The sequence below is a fragment of the Cimex lectularius genome, unplaced genomic scaffold, assembly GCF_000648675.2.
Source record: "Cimex lectularius strain Harlan isolate CLEC.00 unplaced genomic scaffold, Clec_2.1 scaffold13, whole genome shotgun sequence".
Lineage (NCBI taxonomy): Eukaryota > Metazoa > Arthropoda > Insecta > Hemiptera > Cimicidae > Cimex > Cimex lectularius.
Genome location: NW_019392649.1, coordinates 250,884 through 270,478, shown reverse-complemented (window position 1 = coordinate 270,478; position 19,595 = coordinate 250,884). Strand labels below are relative to the sequence as shown.

Here is a 19,595-nt window from a genome sequence, read left to right as displayed (position 1 = left end):
TCTTTTTTTCCGTTTGTGACTGCTGTCGGTTCTTGAATCTGTATTTTTTATTCTTACTCTCTTCCTCTCTATCACCTCAAATCTCAATTCTCTCTCTCTTTAACTCGCTCTTTTCTTCTGTTTCTTACACAGTCTTTTTCTCCCTGTACCTCTGGCTGTCTGTATTTTTCTTTTTCTTTTATTCGGTCTGTTTATATCTTCTTTTTTTGTCTGATCATGTAGCGTTATTTATCTAAGTCTCTCTCTCTCTCTCTTTCTGTTTGTGTGGTTCTCTTTACATCACTCCTGCATGTCTTTCTGTTTTAACTCTTTCTTTTTCTTTGATTTACTTACACACCACATCCCCTTTCACTTCTGCATCAATTATTCTAGCTTTCCAATATCTCAATTGTATATCTAATTATTTTTATCCATTTGTCTATCTATCCCTTTTCTCTTATTATTTATTTTTTATTTATTTTCTCTCTTTATCTTTCTTATTGTCATGATGAGAGCCCTTCTTTCTAGGATAAAGATCGCACTTTTACCCCTCTATCTCATTCTTTTCATTCATTCTCAAAGTGTCACGTTTTCTCCTATTATATCTACTTATCTTTCTTTTTCCTTCCGCTCTCTTTATCTTTATTCACTCACTCTCACTCTTTGCCACTTGTTCTTTTCCCCCTCAACCTTCCTTTTTACCCTTTACTCTATCACGTATTATCCAACCGTTTATCTTTTTCCTTTCCGTACGAATAAACAAAATCGTGAATTTCACTTTTCCATTCGTTAAACAGTAGTCCAGTTAATTAACAATGGCATGGTACAATTTTGAACAACCACCCCCTCAGTGTAACTCATGAAAATTCATTAGCCCAAGGTTAAATCCGGTGATTTAGACTCTTCTCTCAGTCCCACGGGGAAACCGGTAGCCCTTCATAAGTCATAACCGAGGACAAAATGTCCTATTTAATAATTTAGTCATTCAAAGCTCAGATATTACAATCTATTGTCAAAGGAAAGTCCTAATCGGGTGACGTTTGATCTTAATAAAAGTTAACGACGATTTCTCAATTTAAGCAACCAGGCGAATTAAGCGGATCAATATTTTAAGGCTTCAATTTTTACTGTTCAGTAGAAACAAAATTCATTTAAAAAAATTAAACTTAGAACTAATTTAAAGTCCATATGCGTTGGCTGTAAGTAAGTAGAAGAATAAAAATAAAACAAGAAAACAGGGTTAGAAACTTTTTAAAACAATACAAGTTACGTTGGTTGCAATAAAACTCAACGCATTTTACCTCTCATATATATTTATATCAAGTTGTATGATAATTAGGTCAAGAGTTTCATAAAATGATAAATTTTGTACCAAAAACCTTACTTTTGCAATAGTGAATCCGGCAATTACCATTTCTTTGACAATAGAATTAATGGATTTTTCTCTCTAATTTGTATTTCTTTTATATATTACAGAAGTGGTTGATTTCAAAAGAAGTAATACTTTTGATAAAATTCTATACGTTTTAGCAAAATTTTTTTTCAGTTTTTATAAAATATTTGAATTTTACGCCAAAAACGCAACATAGGGTTGCCTGATAATCCGAGGTAAAACGGCTTAATTTAGCAATAATAAATCCGTCAGTTCAACGGGTAATAAATAATACGATAAAATTCTAATAAGGGGCGTCGGTGGTGGCAACAGTTTAGGCGTTGACACATCGCTCATCGCTGTAAGGTAAAGGTCCCGGGTTCGAACCAGCGGTCCAGCATTCAAACCCGACATACTTACAAATGGACATTTTTCATATAACTTCGTACTTGATGAAATACCCTCGTCAGAAAATTCTAATAGTTTAACTGTCAGAAGTTTGTGTACATTAATCGACTATTTTGTTTTCAAAACATCGAGACAAACGAAAAGTGGATTCTGTGTAACAATAGAACACGGAGAAGGCCAAATGAATATCCATTAACCCTTCCTGTAACCATGGAGATTTTGCCCGAAGAAGACCAAGCAATATATTTTATGAGAATGGAGATTCTTTTTCTAAGTCCCTTGAGCACAAAACGGCCAATTCTATCAATCACTCTTTTAGAACCGACGAATTCATCTTCAACGTAAAAAAATCCCTGTAAAAAAGTAATAAAAGTTCAAAGTAAATAAAGCCTGTAAATCGAACATCATTTGTCGTCGAAAAAATACCCTACATTTTTCAGTCGATTTAAATTTATTTCAATGTAGAATTTTTTGAGAAGAATGGAAAAAACAGAAATTCCAGTGATGGTTTCATTTTAAAAACTTTAAACTTTAAAAATTACTTTTACTTTAACTTTAAAGAAAAACTTTAAAGAAGCAAATAACGATCATGTACTATAAAATAATTGAAGTAGAACTATTGTAAAATACTGTTTTTACCTCAAAACTGTTATAATTATTTAAAAATCGATGTTTGTACAAACTGTGATATACATTTTTTTAAACTAACGGACATCTAGTAAAATGGATTCAGAACGAATCTTCTCCTAAAATTAAATTAAGAAATGACATTTGAATTTTTAAACAATTTAGTAAACTTTTAACAAAATATTACAGTTTATAATATCCAATTAAAACAAGGTGACCTAGGGAGTGACACATTTCAGAAAAATTGGAGGTTCTCGAACAAATTTTGAAAATTGTAAATGTAAACCCTTTATTTATGTGAGACTGTTGGAAAGCATTTATATCCTGAATTTAAAAAAAAATTGATATCGCTCCTAAAGCAAAAATGTTAGGACATTTTTAACGGCATTACGCTGGATAAACTGTAGCTCTTTGTGTTTGACACAATATTTTATGTACAGTTATTTAATTCTTGATTTAAAGTACAGAAAAAAATATAAATAATACAGAATTTACAGATGAATTTGTGAAATTTAAATGTATACAGTAAAAAAAAATTTACTGTATACATTTGAGCAAATTGAACAGCTTCATTTTTTTTGGTAAGAAAATCGAAAACTGATCGAGATATCATTAAAAGTTTTAATTAAAACTTGTTAAAAATTGTTCAGGTATTTTTTTTAAACAATTGCAAACAATAAAACAAAATGTTTATGGCATTCCATTTGATGAATGAACTAAGCAACGGCTTTCAAGCGTTGAAGAAAATAGACAAAGAAAATTTAATAAATTTTCTTTTGCGTATGATTTTTTTCAGAAATTTCACCCGGTCTTGGTTTGAAAATAGTTTGAAAACTAAATAATCAGTAAGACTGATTAATTAGTGTATCGTTGCTTGGAAATCCGTCCGAACGGCGCTTGAGTCCAACACTTCTGCAACACTCCGAAGTCTTGCGGGTTTAGTATACCGCGTGCCCCCGCAAAAGACATCTCCATTATAAATATGTAACTCTTCACAAAGAAAGGTGGTTCACTTCTTATATATAAATGTACTAATTGTGTATCAAAAAAATTAATGAAGAAGTTTTTAATTTTTATTTTTACAAATCTGTTTTGTATGGAAAGATTAAACCAAGGTTTGTTCAGAAAAGTTTATTGTCTGATGAAGCCAATTTTAATAGTGATGGATCATTAAATCGCCACAGAATTTTGGGTTAACGGTCGGTAAAAATTGTGTAGTATTTTAAGATTAAATAATTGGTTCTCACTCTTTTGGAGAGTACAGGGAATAGACAAGTTAATACAAACAAGTTAATACAACGCCTCAGGCTTGCAAGATGATCTGAAGTAAAGGATAATCACGTGGCCTAATATTTTAATAATAGTTAAGTTTAACGATTTTTTGATTATTTTTCTTATAAAAAACAAATTGATTAATTGTAACAGCGTTTGTAAATACGTCCGAACGGCGCGCGAGGCCTACACTTCTGCAACAATCAGAAGTCTTGCGGGTTTAGTATACAGCATGTTCCGTAAAAGCCACCCAAAATTAAATATGTATCTGATCACAGAGAAAGGTGGCTCACCTCTTTTGACTTCTTACATATAAATATATTAGTTGTGTATCATAAAAATGATAGAAGATGTGTTCGTCTTAATTTTTACAAATTGTATTGGATGCAAGGGATAAATCGAGGTTTCTCCAGAAAAGGTTTATTCTCTGATAAAGCTAATTTTAATAGTGATAGATCATTAGATCGCCACGTATTTTGGGCTAACTGTTGGTAAACGTATTCTGTGGTATTTTAAACGAGCAAATAAATAATCGGGCCTCAGTTGATACAAAGCTTCGGAAAAACACCCAAAATTGTGTATAATTTATCCAACACTCTCTCTCTCTCTCTATCTCTCTCTCTCTCTTTGTATGTATTTGCCTTTACTTCTCACCATCTCTCTCTTTTTCGAACACTTTTTTTCTTTGATTTATTTACAATATATACCAAATATATACAATGTAATTAATAACAATTTACAATATATAAATTTTTTTATAAATGTGTAAGATAGATTTCGTTAAGAATTAAAGCCAGTAAAACCATTTAGTTGTTTAGAACATCTTTTCATTTCCAGTTCCAACCAAAATAAAAAGCTTAAATAAACTCCGCATACACTCTTTAAAAGAATACAAGTAAAGTTGGTTGCTTCTCAAATGGAAAATATACGCCAGTTTTATTATTAAGAGGAAAACGGCATTGAAAATTCTAGGATCGCCTCTTTTCCCTTCTTTCCTGGATGTTAAACACGTTTTTACTCATGCTCCACGTCACCTTTGCATGTTTAATATGTCAGAAGTATACAAAACAGTGTTACGTTTATAGTTGGAAATATTTTTCTTTTTAACAAAATCAATCTGAAATTTTTGGGATCACGCGAAAAGATTTACAAGATAAATAAAATAAAACAGAAAATAACTAATATTCACATGTTATGTTAATGGATTATTTGTAATGGTTTTATTTAAAGAAAATATTTATAAAAGAATGGATGGCTGACATTTGGCGCAATCTTGGCTAAAAAGTTTTATTTTTTGTAAAATTTGATTAGGTTTTGAGTTTATATCGTCATCATGATGTTTGTTGGTTTGTTTGGAGTTTTGTAACATATTAACTTTTTTATTGAGATTGTCATGCCTAGTGTGTTATTTTGGGCTAACTTCTTTTTCTTCGTTATGCTGCTCTATCGAACTTTATTTTGTAATCCTGAAAGGCTAACCAGGCGACAAAACAATCCATTGTTTCCTGTTTACTCCTCATAGAAAATTGAATTTTTATCCCTACTTCTTTCTCCACTCTTTTAAAATCAAACATGTAAACAAAAGACACTAATATCTCACTAACACGCTCAACACGACACACAACAGTGACATCTACACAGAAAACACATACTTTGAGTGAGATTTTGATAAAACCGAAAATTTCTACATTATGTACATCATCGTGTCAATTCTTCATATCTTATATATATTTGTATAATTTAAACAATGTTTATAAATCCCAGGCCCTGAAGATGATCTCAATAAAGATTGAAACGTTGGTACGACTAAAAAAAAGTTTTTCTAAAACTACATCTCACGGTCTCTGAATAATCATATTCTGTAATGTTTTGTCTTCAAATCAACTAATGGATTCTCCTTGTATCTATCTAGTGAAATTCATTTTCAGTGTTTCTGTCAGTTACACAGAAGATTCGGGAAACTATTCAAACATAGACCATTGTCTGCGATTGTTTCATTTCCTTCTCTCACGCACCGTCACATTTACATTGTTACCTCTACCAAGGAGTGACGCGCTTACGGAATAATCGTCAAGGTGAAATTTTTTCATAAGCTCGAGCGTAAGAAGTTCGAGATTTACATTTTTTCATGTCCTTTATGTCTATGTCACCCCTTATTTACTTCATACTGAACCACCGAAATCCGGCTGCAAACTCCGACCCATTCTCTTTGATCATTTTGATTCTTATTTTCCTACTTGGTCATCTTCTCTTCGTTTCTCACCATTTTTCATTGTCTAGTATTCCATTATAACAATTAGTAGAGAGAAGTGTACAGATACAAAGTAAAGGGGCTTAGTATTCATAAATGAAATTAAGTTATGTTAAGTTAATTAAGTTAACCACCAAATATCTCCTTGTTAATAGTTCAACACATATGCGAATAAAACGCAAAATTAATTAAGCCAAAATGATTGTAATCGAGCTTCAGTTAAACGAAGCCACTCAGAATCAATTTGCCTAAAATCTAAAGTAAACATTGGTATATAAATATTTTTATGAAAGGTATTGGTCGAAATAAAAAAGTCAGTGTCACGAGCGGGATTCGAAGTCACGATAATTCAAGTGGTAGAGCAGCGGCGTATTTAGCCGAGGATCGTGGGTTCGAATCCCGCTCGTGATACTGACTTTTTTATCTCGACCAATACCTTTCATAAAAACATTAATTAATTGAAAAATGTTAATTGGTCAATCCGACCACGAACTGTAATTGATTGGTATATAAAGTTTTAAATGGCTCTTTCTCATAAATAAATGTAAATTAATTTAATGACCACTTAAAGGCTATAAAATCAATGTAGAGTTCAAATCTTCTTTAAGGTCTTTACTAGGTGAAATTAAGACAAAAGTGTTGGGATCACCAAGCTTTCGGCAACATTATGTCAGAGCCTATTTATTAAGAAAAATATACATAATTAATATAAATTCAACAATCAATTAAAGCAATAATGCATACTTTCCCAAGAGAGAAGAGTGAAAAATTCTCATCGGAAAAAAAACTAATGTAAAAGTGCTTTGGTTTAGGTTATGAAGCACCTGGCCAGCTTTCAGTTATACATGGTGAACAAGACATTTATGTAAAGTAGTGAGTAATTATTCGCATATAACATTAACAATTGACAACAATAATAATTTATATATATAATAACATTAAAAAAAATTACCTCACTAATAATTCATATAATTACAGGTCCAACTGTTTTTGTTCTTACTAGCTATTTTTGACATTAAAAACATATGTTATCACAGAGTATTACATTAATGACTAGAATTATAGCTTTTTAAAATATATGTACAAAGGATTACAAATTAAGATGTGAACACGACACAACGTCGCCTCACCTAAGGTTGGACTGTTACAGTTTTTGAAGGCTACCAGGCTCTGTGCACTCCCCATTATGCGCCCTCTAACGGTCGCCACCTTTCTTCCGTGTTTTATAAATTTCTAATTTTTTTCCGATGAAAATTTTTCACTCTTCTCTCTTGGGAAAGTATGCATTATTGCTTTAATTGATTGTTGAATTTATACTAATTATGTATATTTTTCTTAATAAATAGGCCCTGATGATGGCAACATACTGTTGCCGAAAGCTTGGTGATCCCAACACTTTTGTCTTTCTTTCACCTAGTAAAGACCTTAAAGAAGATTTGAACTCTGCATTGATTATCTGCAGGTCGATCTACAAAACATCATTTCTTCAGGCTATAAAGTATTAATAGATCCAAAGGAGAAATTGTAAAATTTAAATAAATACTCTACAAGTACATGAAAAAATTCGACAAGTGAAGTCATTTTCGATAAATTCTATATCAATTCCTAAGAATATTCCCTCTTTACTTTTTCAAAATAAGTTGGTTTATACATTTAATATGAAATTTTGTGGTTTACATTGTGACATATTTGCACATTGACCATTGTCTACAATGTTTGTCATTATTACACGCATATTTGTAAAATCAGTTATCGACATGCGAAAAAATTTAAACGGAATGAAGTTAGAAAAGAAATGTTTGGCCAGATATATTTGAATTTTTCGAAACCGACACAAAGCATCCATTAAAAAAAAGTAAACCAACACGATCAAGAATAAAGGAGCTTTTTTTTTAACAAAGCTACGGACTTTATTAGATTACAGGATACGGTTCATTTGAGCGGAAACAACACGGAGTGGAGTATTCGATGAAACAACATACTTTAGAACAATGGGCGACAAATTACATTCCCCGGGGGGAAACCGTCTTCTGTTTCGCCAACTCAGAGGACCTCGGCAATTATTTAGCTTTTAATATGTGCATTGTGATCGCTAAATTGAATTCAGTTTGATTTAAAAATTGGGATGAAAAACTTTTATCAAGTTGAAAAAAAAAAGAATGAAATGGAATGATTGAAAGTTAGAATTTTTATACGGTTATATTTTTAACAGTCGTTTTAGTTTTGGATGAATTTTTTTAAATGTTACACCAACCTAAAAAAAAAAAAAAAAATAAAAATAAAAATCAGAGGTAAAAGCTGAGGATCCAGTAGGTTCAAAGAGAGATATGCTGAGATCAGATGATGAAGGATTTCGATCTTTCATGACTGCCTTGTTTTTTCCTGGTTTTCAACATAAATTATAACAAAAAGACAGAAAACATCGACACAAAGGACAAAAACGTACACGATGAATAATTAAATAAATTGGTGCTGATAAAAGACATTGAAACAAAACATTTACCTATGCTAGAACACACAGACAAAGCAGCAGGCATTGATGACTAAATTATACAACTCAAACATTTTAAAAACTAAAAGAATTTCACTCAATTCTTTTACTGTTTTTCTTGCGTTTTAATACCACTAATGTATATTTTTGTTTCTCCAGCCAAATTACATTATGTTACACGATATAATGACAACTGACTTTTTCTTTTCTTCTAGGTCAGTTGTGGGTAAAATAATACAAAAACTCTCATAAACAATGTAAAACCTGACGGGACGCACACTATCCCTCAGTATTCGTTATTCTTCTGGGTAATTAGAATAAGCCTCTATTCGCGCTAATAAATTACATTAAAACTACCATAGTTTATTTCTCCTGATAATTTCAGATAAGGTTTCATTTGCGGTAATAAATTACTATCAGACCAGACTTCGTTCACAACACTCCAGAGCACTTTATATTTCATGGGGTAATTGAGGATGAGCCGTACCATTTACGCTAATAAATTACATCAAGTGTGTCAGATTTTGCTCGTGCTACCTCAGAACACTCGAGATTGCTCGGGATAAGCCCTCCATTCGCGCTAATAAATTACAGTCACACATCAGACTTCGTTCACATTACTACTGAATACTCCATATTCCTCGGGGTAATTGACGATAAGCAAAAAATTACAATGTTTAAGGTATTAAAAAAGGAATAAACCAAATAACCTACTATAAAAATCCCCTCACAAAGTTATACAAGAAGGGGCTTGCATATTTTTATAAAAGAGTATACCTATGTCAATATTTATGCATAATTATTTCTTACAATATAAAAATTAAAATAAAGTAAAAGTTAACAATCATGAAACATATTCAAAAGGTATGAAAATTAAAGTTCAGTAATAATGCAGAAACAGCATTCAAGCGTTGGACGAAATGGTTCATATCCCATAGATAGACACCAAATCATCCCCTTTTGGCACCTTTCTCAACAAAGCCGGGGAAATTGGCCAACTCGGTGACAAATTTCAATGTATTTTCGTCTTCCGGTAATACGCTTTTTATACGCGTAAAAGATACTATCTCGTAAATACGCCGAGAGGAAAAGAATCCTCCCCCTTGGATGATTGACTCAACTGCGATAAACTCACCATTCTAACGGACTCTATTACACAAAATGTCCTATAATATATAAAGCGGATTTGTATGGACGGGGCAAACAAAATAAATCACATTGATCGGAACAAAAACAAGTTTCCATATTATAACGCGATAGACATCGACAGACTTCCTTACACAAGGTAAAGACTAATTATTTCTATAAACATGTGCGATTATTAAAATCAACACTGATTCCTTTTTTTCTTCGAATATAGAAGTATTAGTGAAAGAAGAGTACATTAGTGGTAGACGAACTCTAAGAGCAAATAAAAATGAAGAAAATTATTTTTTTTAAACTATGAGTTTTGTGAATTTCCAACTTATTATACATCATTAGATTAGTTGTTAGTATAAAAAAATCGATGTAAAATTGTATTAACGAGATTAGTATATAAAACGTTGGCAAAAAAATCTTCTAGTATAATAGCCCAAATGATGAGAGAATTGATGCTGGGTGTTGTCTGTGAGTCTTTTAACTAGTGAACTACGAGGTTCGGTATTGCGTCATCTTCAGTGAGGAACTGTTACAGTGAAATTTGAGTAGCGCAACAAACCCGCGAGTGAATACTGTCCTAATAAGTATCACAGTGCCGGCTCAAAAATACAGTTGTTTAAACCAACTATTTGGATTTTTTTAAATGAAATGTTAAAAATTCTTAAATAAGAATTTTCATAGCCATAAAAATAGACATTTGTCTGGATTAGGAGAGGAAATTTTTTTTGACTATTTCCATTGAACCATTTTTTTAAGTATCACAGTGCCGGCTCAAAAATACAGTTATTTAAACAAACTATTTGGATTGTTTTTAAGGAAATGTTAAAAATTCTTAAATAAGAATTTTTATAGCCATAGAAAATAGACACTTGGTCGGGATTAGGAGGGGACAATTTTTTGTCTATTTCCAGTGTACAATTTTTTTAAGTATCACAGTGCCGGCTCAAAAATACAGTTGTTTAAACCAACTATTTGTATTTTTTAATCAAATATTAAAAATTCTTAAATAAGAATTTTCATAGCCATATAAAACAGACATTTGTCTGGATTAGGAGGGAAAATTTTTTTGTCTATTTCCAGTGAACCATTTTTTTAAGTATCACAGTGCCGGCTCAAAAATACGGTTGTTTAAACCAACTATTTGGATTTTTTTAATGAAATGTTAAAAATTTTTAAATAAGAATTTTCATAGACATAGAAAATAGACATTTGTCTGCATCAGGCGGGGAAAATTTTTTGTCTATTTCCAGTGTACCATTTTTTTAAGTATCACAGTGCGGGCTCAAAAATACAGTTGTTTAAACCAACTATTTGGATTTTTTTAATGAAATGTTAAAAATTCTTAAATAAGAATTTTCATAGCCATAGAAAATAGGCATTTGTCTGGATTATGAGGGGGCAATTTTTTTATTTTCTATTTACAGTGTACCATTTAAAATTTCTTAATTTCTCTGGATTAAATCTTTTTATATCTTTGAGCCTACGTCCATAACCTTTGGTTTTTATGTTATTACAAGTGGAAAAATGAGGATTATATTTTTTATATATTATTTCTGATTTTGATTTATCTATGAGGGCCAAACATTATGGGGTTCTCCCACCCTATAATGTTTACTGTGAATCAGTGAAATCGTTCTAAAGTTATCATAATTTTTGTTATTTGAGAAAAAAATAATCTGAGGCAATTGAAAAGCGAACAATTTGTGAATTTATTCTGATTTATCAAAAATTTGTATTCATGGTTTTTTTGGGGCAGAAAACAAATAGTTAGTTAGTTGAATAGTTTGTTCTTAAAAAAATAATTTAACCTATTTGCAACTTTGCTCGGTCATAAAACATGTATGTATTTTATTTCAGGAGATATAGCTTCTCTTGTAAGTTAAACACTAAATTTGAGAAATATAAATTCCAGAAATAAAAGCATGGTGGAAGGCTGTCATACCTTTTAACTTTTTGGAACATTAAATCGTTGATTAAGTTATCTCTATGTCATTCATTAACGTAAAATTGATTATTTTAGGAATTTATTTTATTACTTTTATCGTATTTATTATAGGAATTTGTTAGTGAAAGAATTTTTAATTTTTTTCTAATAAATTTATAAATGCTATAAAAAAATATTTTCTACTGAAACTCTGCTGATGAGTAAACTTCCTTTTATATTATAAGGTATAGAACTTTTATAGCTCTTATTTATTATACAGTGTATACTATATTAGTAAAATTTATAAAAAGAAATTTTTATTAAATTTTTTTTAGTACTATGAAGTTACTATGAATTTTGAATTGAATTGTTTTGGAAATATTTTGGTTATCTTTACACTTAAGCAAATAGTGATAATTCATAATATGGAAAGAAAGCGAATACATTTATGTGCGTGATATTTGCGATGTGCAATGTCATAACAATCACATTACAGTAAAAAGTACACAAAAATTGATGTTTATTTATGAACATTTTTTACTTGTTATTGATTTTTAAATAAGGACTATTGTAAATACATTTTTCTTTTGACTATTTAATTTTCAAACGATTTCACGTTGAAAAGAAGTATTTCATTTCTTACCATTTCTTACCTTTTTAACAGTGCTCAAGAGACTGTCATTTAGTCAATTTATTGGTAAAATCGATTGACATACCAATTGTCATTATATTTTTTCCCAGTGCAAGCCTTAACAATGCAGCATTGATAAAATGGTGATTATTGCCCAAATTCTGGAGGTTAAAGTGTTTAAACAACAAATAGTACAACACACATACGCAAACTAAATCGTGCCTTGTTAAGCAAAATGAAAAAAAAACATTGTCAGTTCGAATTTTAAATTAGTAAAAAAAAAATCATGATAAAACCGAACTGCTTTTATTAATGGCGGGTCAACGTTGAAGAAAATTGAAGGAAAAACAAAAAAACAAATCGACATGAAAACAAACCAAGCAGATGAGCTAAATTTCCAAAAGAAACTCAACAGTGATGCGGTGTGGTTTTTGTCTTTTGTACAACACATAAATTGCTCAATTTCAACTTACATTTCATCGAGTGGCTCAATACCTACAGAACGTTTCTTAGCACAAAATACTCCATCTTCTGTCATACAAATATTTCCGGATCTAAAATAATAATATAAATTTTAGACAATCAAACTGTTTACAATTGTGGTTAAAATATAATCGTGTTGTCCGAGACTTTAAGCAATTTAGCTCATACTTTCTGAAAGATGTTATTTCAAAGAACATGTTTGGATATTTTAAGAAAGATCAAGAGTGGATCAATAAGAATGAAATTTGAAAAGCAATTCCAGGCGTTTTACAAAAAACTTCATGAATGTTAAGGACAAAAGGTTTAAATATTTTTCATATGAATTAGTGAAAGAAATTTTTAAAACTTGCATTATTTTCAAATATCTTCAGACATTTTATGATATAAATTTATTTGAAAACAAATGTTCCCAACACGAGGCAAAAATGTATAAAAATTGGCCTTCCAATTATCAGTAGAAAGGGATTATTTTGGTTCGTTTACTAGTGGTTGAATCCAGCATTTCTTCTTTTATTTAAAAGTTTACTAAGTCTACATTTTTGTGCTTTAGATGCATTTCCCTTCGGTTTAAAACAAAATATTATTACATAAAGTAAGGTCCCGAATGCGGGCCTAGATAGAGCGTACGATCAAAGTAAAGCGAGGTGGCTTTTTGGGAAGAGTTCAACAAAGGACAGATTATTTCATGTCCGCCGAAGCGGAATCGCAGGATTGTGACAAAGCGAAGTTATATTTCTATCTAAAAAGACACCCGGTTAACAATTTGAACCAATAGAAACACGTGAAATTACCGCGAATCGCATCCTATTCAAAATTTGCATTAGCAAAAGCATTTCGGCCTATTTTTAAACTGTTGACACTTTTTTTTTATAACAATTTAGAGAAAATTGCACAGATGTAAGTTATGAATAGTTTGAAACTGCAACTTATGAGAACGTGATAATAAGAATAATAAAAAAACACTGCGTTCTTTTATAAATAATAGTTTTGCTTTATTGTAGATCATTCAATTTCTATTTAAAGAATTTCTATATCAAATATATTTATTTTTCTGAAGAATCGTGTCTATTTGTAGCAAACTTGATAACCTGAATGTAGGAATAACCAGACGGTATGTTCAAGATTGGCACTTGGGATTTTACGACCAGCGTCAATAACAATGAATCTTTGCCGAACAACAGGACCTGAATTTATATATTTAATTTAACCTGTTTTTAAAACGATTTTCCCTAGCCCAAACTATCTTCACGAGCTTGAAGCCTATTTCTTCAAGTTTGAAAAAAATTATTCAGGCTACAAACCTCGTATTGATTAGATCGGGTTAAGTCATGATAATCGTTCGTTCGGTAGAAATTTCTTTCTCTTATGAGGAAAATTCAATCAGTATTGATTTGTCATTAAAACAGTCTGTTTTCACGAACTCATAACTTAAGTTGTTTCATTATATTCCTTCAGAAATCTGTTTATATGTAAAACAAAGACTTAACTGTTTAAATATAATATTGTTACAAATGTTTTGGCGTTGAGCCTGACTTGTAATGAAGGGATTGTTTTATCTATAATTTAATACCGACAAATAGACAGTTTTTTAATAAATATAAAAACGGCTTGAAATTCTCTCAAAGCTGTGAACGTGAAGAGAGGAATCAATTGGGAGCATTATTCTCAGTACTTTACGTCACAGCCATTCCAAATCAGCATTCATGCTTGAACAAATTTCACCCCCACAGCCTAACAGGTTTAGAATAAAATTTTATATGTCAGCCTCCTCCCCTCCCCCACTTGGAAGTCGAGAGGGGCTTTATTGAATTACCAGGCCATAACGGATTGTTTAAAGCTGACATAGCAAGTTTAGAGAAAGTTTATCGTTTGGAAATTAATTAATTAACCAATAAAAACGACGACGTTAAAAGTTTCGACGCGTACTTCAAACTCCGAATGATCGATCAGTTCGTTTATATGAACCCTCGAATCCAACAGGTCCATTAAGTCCACAACAGTCCCAACAGGTAACGTAAAAATGTGTATGTACATATTTCAGCTTCAACATATTATAACAAGAAAATTTAATTTATTGTTGAAAATAAAAGTTGCCTTTAATTCGGATTGAAACAAATATTACTAATGTATAGTCATCAAAAATACGACAATTAATAAAATTTTTTCAGGGTTGATTACACTGATCAATGACAGTTTATAAACAAAATTATCGACACGTAATTAAAGTTAAAATTGTTATCTTGAAAAAGTATTAAATTGACCTTAGATAAAAATAAGTCAATGATTGACCATCGAATCATATCGAGTATGCCAAAATATTGTGTCGATCCAAACGAAAAAACACATCGATGGTTGTCTCTTGAACAAAATTTAAAAATTTGATATCGATGGCTTATAATTAAATGATCAATATTTGGATGTTGATGAAATTATTGAACGTCGATCACCGATAAATTCAAAGGTTAAATGATGAATCAATAATAATGGATCAAAAATTGGTCATCGATGATTTGTTATTGACAAAATTCTCTTTGATTGGCTAATGATAAAATTATCAATTATTGATTATTGATAAAACTATCAAGATTCGGCAATTGATAAATGTTATCAAAGACTGGCTATTGATAAATGATATCAAAGATTGGCTAATGATAACCTATATCAACGATTGACTATTTATTTGATCAAAGATTGACTAGGACTAAATAATCAACGAATTGCTACTGATAAGATTATCAATAATTAACTATAAATAAAACAATTAAGATTTAGCTATTGATAAATGTTATCTACGATTCGCTGTTGATAAAATGATGATTGACTATTTATAATGATATTAATGATTTGCAGTTGATAAAATTATCAATAATTGGCCACTGAGAAATGTTCTCATTGATTGGCAGTTGATAAAAAATGTTATCAATAATTGTTCAGAAATCGTGAGATGCGGTCTGGTGTGATGTAGGGCCTAGGATTTACAAACATTGTTTAAATTTAACAAAAACATGTAGGATGTGGAAAAAAGTGTATTTATACAATGCAAATAAATGACTCTCAACACGACAGGCAAGAATGGCAAAATTACACAGAAGACAAACACTTTGAGCCCTGAAGATGATCTCAATAAAGATCGAAACGTTGGCACGATGAAGAAAATGGTTTTCTGAAACCTACATCACACGAGACAGCATGTCACGATTTCTGAATAATTATCGATTAACGGTCACTCATCACCACACAATGCTATCAATGATTGACTATTGACAATTATCAAGGGTATGTTATTGATAAATGTTCTCGTTGATTGTCAGTTGATAAAATATGTTATCAATGATTGACTATTGACAATTATCAAGGGTTTGTTATTGATAAATGTTATTAATTTGACGCTTGACCAATTAATATATTACAATTAATTAAGGTTTCCAGTTGAGATAAAAAAGTCAATGGCACGAGCGGGTTTCGAACCCACGATCTTCGGCTTGATACGCCACTGCTCTATCACTTGAGCTATCGTGATCTCAATCCCCTCGGACATCAACTTCCCATCTCAACCACACCTTTTGAATTTTCCCTCCTTTTTGCCATTTTTCAAATGTCGTGTAATCAATTGTAATATATTAATTGGTCTAGCGGACCACGAAACGAGTGAATTGAATAAGTTTAAAATGAAGTATCGCTTCACTTTAATTATTAATATATTACAATTGATTACACGATATTTGAAAAATGGCAAAAAGGAGGGAAAATTAAAAAAAAGGTGGGGTTGAGATTGGAAGTTAGTGTCCGAGTGGATGGAAGTCACGATAGCTCAAGTGGTAGAGCAGCGGCGTATCAAGCCGAAGATCGTGGGTTCGAATCCCGCTCGTGCCATTGACTTTTTTATCTCAACTGAAAACCTTAATTAACAGTTATTAATGATTGTATCAGTGATTGGTTGTTGAGAACATTTTTAATGATTGGCTATTGATAAAATGACTAGTGATTATTATTAAATGTTATAAAATATTGGTTATTTATAACATTATCAATGAATGCCTATTGATAAAATTATCGATGATTGGGTAGTGATAAAAAGATCAATTTTTGGCTATTGAAAACATTATCGAAAGCTGATGTACTAAACGAAGTTCCACGATAGGTTAAAAAATTAAACATTAAATATTGGTATAATCTTCGCGAAATCTCGGTCAAAACAAGAAGGTTGAAAACTGATAATAAAAAAATAGTTGATTGGCCAGTAAAATCATTTGATTGAGTGGATATCGATCAAATAATTTAATTACTATCCATACTATAATCGTTGTTGACTCTATATAATATGTTTACTATTGATGTACGGAAAAAAATCCAATATCATCTGTATCAAGCTCTCCTTTTTAGCTACTTTTGAAGTGCAGAGTTTTTCGTTTTGGGAGGAAGTTACGGGCTGGGATGGTTCATCATCAGTACTATCGTTACTCGAGAATTCTTGCTTTTTTGCAGGAAACTGAGCGGATTTCTTACTGACATTTGTTTTTGGTAGCTCTTTATCTGAACTTTCCTTTTTAGTATCAGCTTTCTTCAAACCTGTTTTTACCTCCTGAGGTTGTTTCAAGGGTACTTGTTTTGTTGTTTCTTGTTCGCTATCACTATCGTTGCTTGAAGAACATTTTTTCTTTTTAGTATGGTCTTTTTTTCTGCAAGATTTGTTAGCTCGGTCTGTTTTTTAAGAGCAGGCTCGTTACCAGAGCTGCCATCGCTCCTCTCTTTCTTAGTGGGGTTGAGCGGGTGTCTTTGGCTCTGGTTTGACAGGAGTCGGAGTTTCTGCTGATGCTTTGCTATTGCTGAACTTTGAGTCGTTGGTTTGTCATCTTCGCTTGAAGAGACCTCAGAGCTACTAATGCTGGCCTTCTGGACTGCTTTAGTAGTCGGTTTTTTGAATAGAGAAACAGCTCCAGGTTTTACTGGTTGTGGTGGCGTTTTTACATCTTGTTTTGAGCTATCTGAATCATCAGAATTGCTGTCTTTCTTAGCGGTTTATCCTGCCGCTAATTTCATTGGAGGCCCTTTCACCGTTGGTTTTAATCGCTTTCTCTTCGTCATTTAAGTCATCTGATGAGGTTGAATCTGCTTTAAACTGGTTTAAGAGCAGACGTACCATTTTGGGATTTAACGTTCGATTTAACCGGATCAGTGTAATCTGAGACACCATCCATTTTATTGGAAACTGCATTTAGATTGACTTTCTTTGACGAGGTACTTTGGCAATTTTTAAAAATGTCTTCCAGCTTCGATGAAACTTTTGGTAAAGCAGCCGCTTTCGTCTCTTTCTGGAAAAATTTTGCCACAGTTTTGTCCTTTTTGTCGAGGTAGTCGAAGACCAAGGAGACGAGGTTGGCGATCGCGATAGATAAATTCTAACGGGTCTATTACCAAAACTAATAGATCTACAGGAGAATCCGCGCCTAATTTATTTCCTACTGATTATAAAAATATAATAGGTTAACTTACTTTAATTTATATGGTAGGTTAAAATTACTTTAATTGTCGGTTATTGATAAAATTATCAATGAATGGCTATTGATATATAATATCTAAGGTTCATAACAAAAGTACATTAAATGATGCCTAGTGAAGCCTCAAGTGTCAAAATTTGACCATCGATTAATACTGCGAAAGTTGACCGACGTTACAACAGAATTCAACAATTTTCTCGATTTCTCTTGTTTTGTACGGTAAATATCCAACAATCTGCCATAAAAGATATGATAAATGTGTTTAACTATATATATATATTTTTTTACGTGGGTTTGCAATAGCAGAGGTCGTATAAACCCTCAGGGAGCCGGTGTTTTCGAAAAAAAGCCCATTTGTAAGTATGTCGGACCGCTGGATTCGAACCCGGGACCTTTACCTTACAGTGATGAGCGCAGTGTCAACGTCTAAACCGTTGCGGCCACCGACGCCCCCTTTTAACCATATTTATTTTTAAAATAAAAATAGATTGAGTTGTTATATAAAATACACACAAAAACAAAAATAAAGCAATTAGTCATTCTTCAAAAATGAAAAATACATCTGATTAAAGGAAAATAAGGGAATTAACAAAAAAAATTAAACAGGTTAAGAATATGTTTCTTATTTAATCATGCACAAGTTTGATTACCATTTTGTTCAATTTAAAAAGAAAACATCTGACGGTTTACAATCTCCTCCAACAGTGATTGGAGCAATAAAGTCGTTTGTGCTGGAATAATGCTAGTGTCCAATTTAAATAATTAAATATATAAAAAACATACCAATAAAGAAATAAAACAAATTATTTGAAAAAAAAAACTTTTTAATATATATATTTATTATTGAACCGGGAGTTGACTTCACCAACTCGCATACCAAACCCTATCATCTACTATTTTTATTGTGCGAAGTGTTTTTGAATGTAGAATGGTTATCCAACTGCCCCATGATGTGAATGGAAGATGGAAACCCCTTTCGGCTAATGGATGTCATAAATACTTTCAGGATGAAGATCGATTTAGGGTCTGAAACATTTATGAGGACTGATGGCGTTATGTGGCGATCTTTCATTTTATAAGCGCATGGTTATTTTTATTGAATGCTCTTTTAGACCCAATTACAAACACGAAGTCTCTTAAATAATAAAAACATACTAACTTTTTTAATTAAGATTTTTCATTGATTCGGCATAATCAAATGCTAAACAACTCGATTTGAAACGTTTTTAGTTTTTCTAAAAAAAATTGATATTTACCATTTTTTGTTCTGATCAGTGCGTTCTGTGAAAAAATAAATGTATAAATATACTAGGGAATGTTTGATGAAATACTTAGCATATTTAGTTTTTTCTATTTTGTAATCGAAATCTTATTATGATACACCATCTAATAAAACAGTTTGTTGGTAGCTACTTTATGTTTTTTATTCACGTATTTTGAGAATTTTTCTTATATGACTTATTGAAAAGGTGTATTTTATGGAGGAAGAGCCTGAAATATTGAAATTTTCTCAAATATC

At 31.4% G+C, this 19,595-nt stretch overlaps 1 protein-coding gene across 23 annotated transcripts in view; it reads right to left on the bottom strand.

Moving 5' to 3' along the window:
* The window catches only part of LOC106664580 (glutamate-gated chloride channel), a 212,833-nt gene that overhangs the window by 28,898 nt on the left and 164,340 nt on the right, over nt 1–19,595 (bottom strand). For 21 of the 23 annotated variants that reach the window (XM_024230531.1, XM_024230527.1, XM_024230529.1 and 18 more), the window contains one exon: nt 12,569–12,649. The exons of the other annotated variants lie outside the window; for them this stretch is intronic. In XM_024230531.1, the coding sequence (XP_024086299.1) occupies nt 12,569–12,649 (81 nt within the window). The remainder of the gene's footprint in view (nt 1–12,568; nt 12,650–19,595) is intronic. 23 annotated transcript variants of the gene reach the window in all.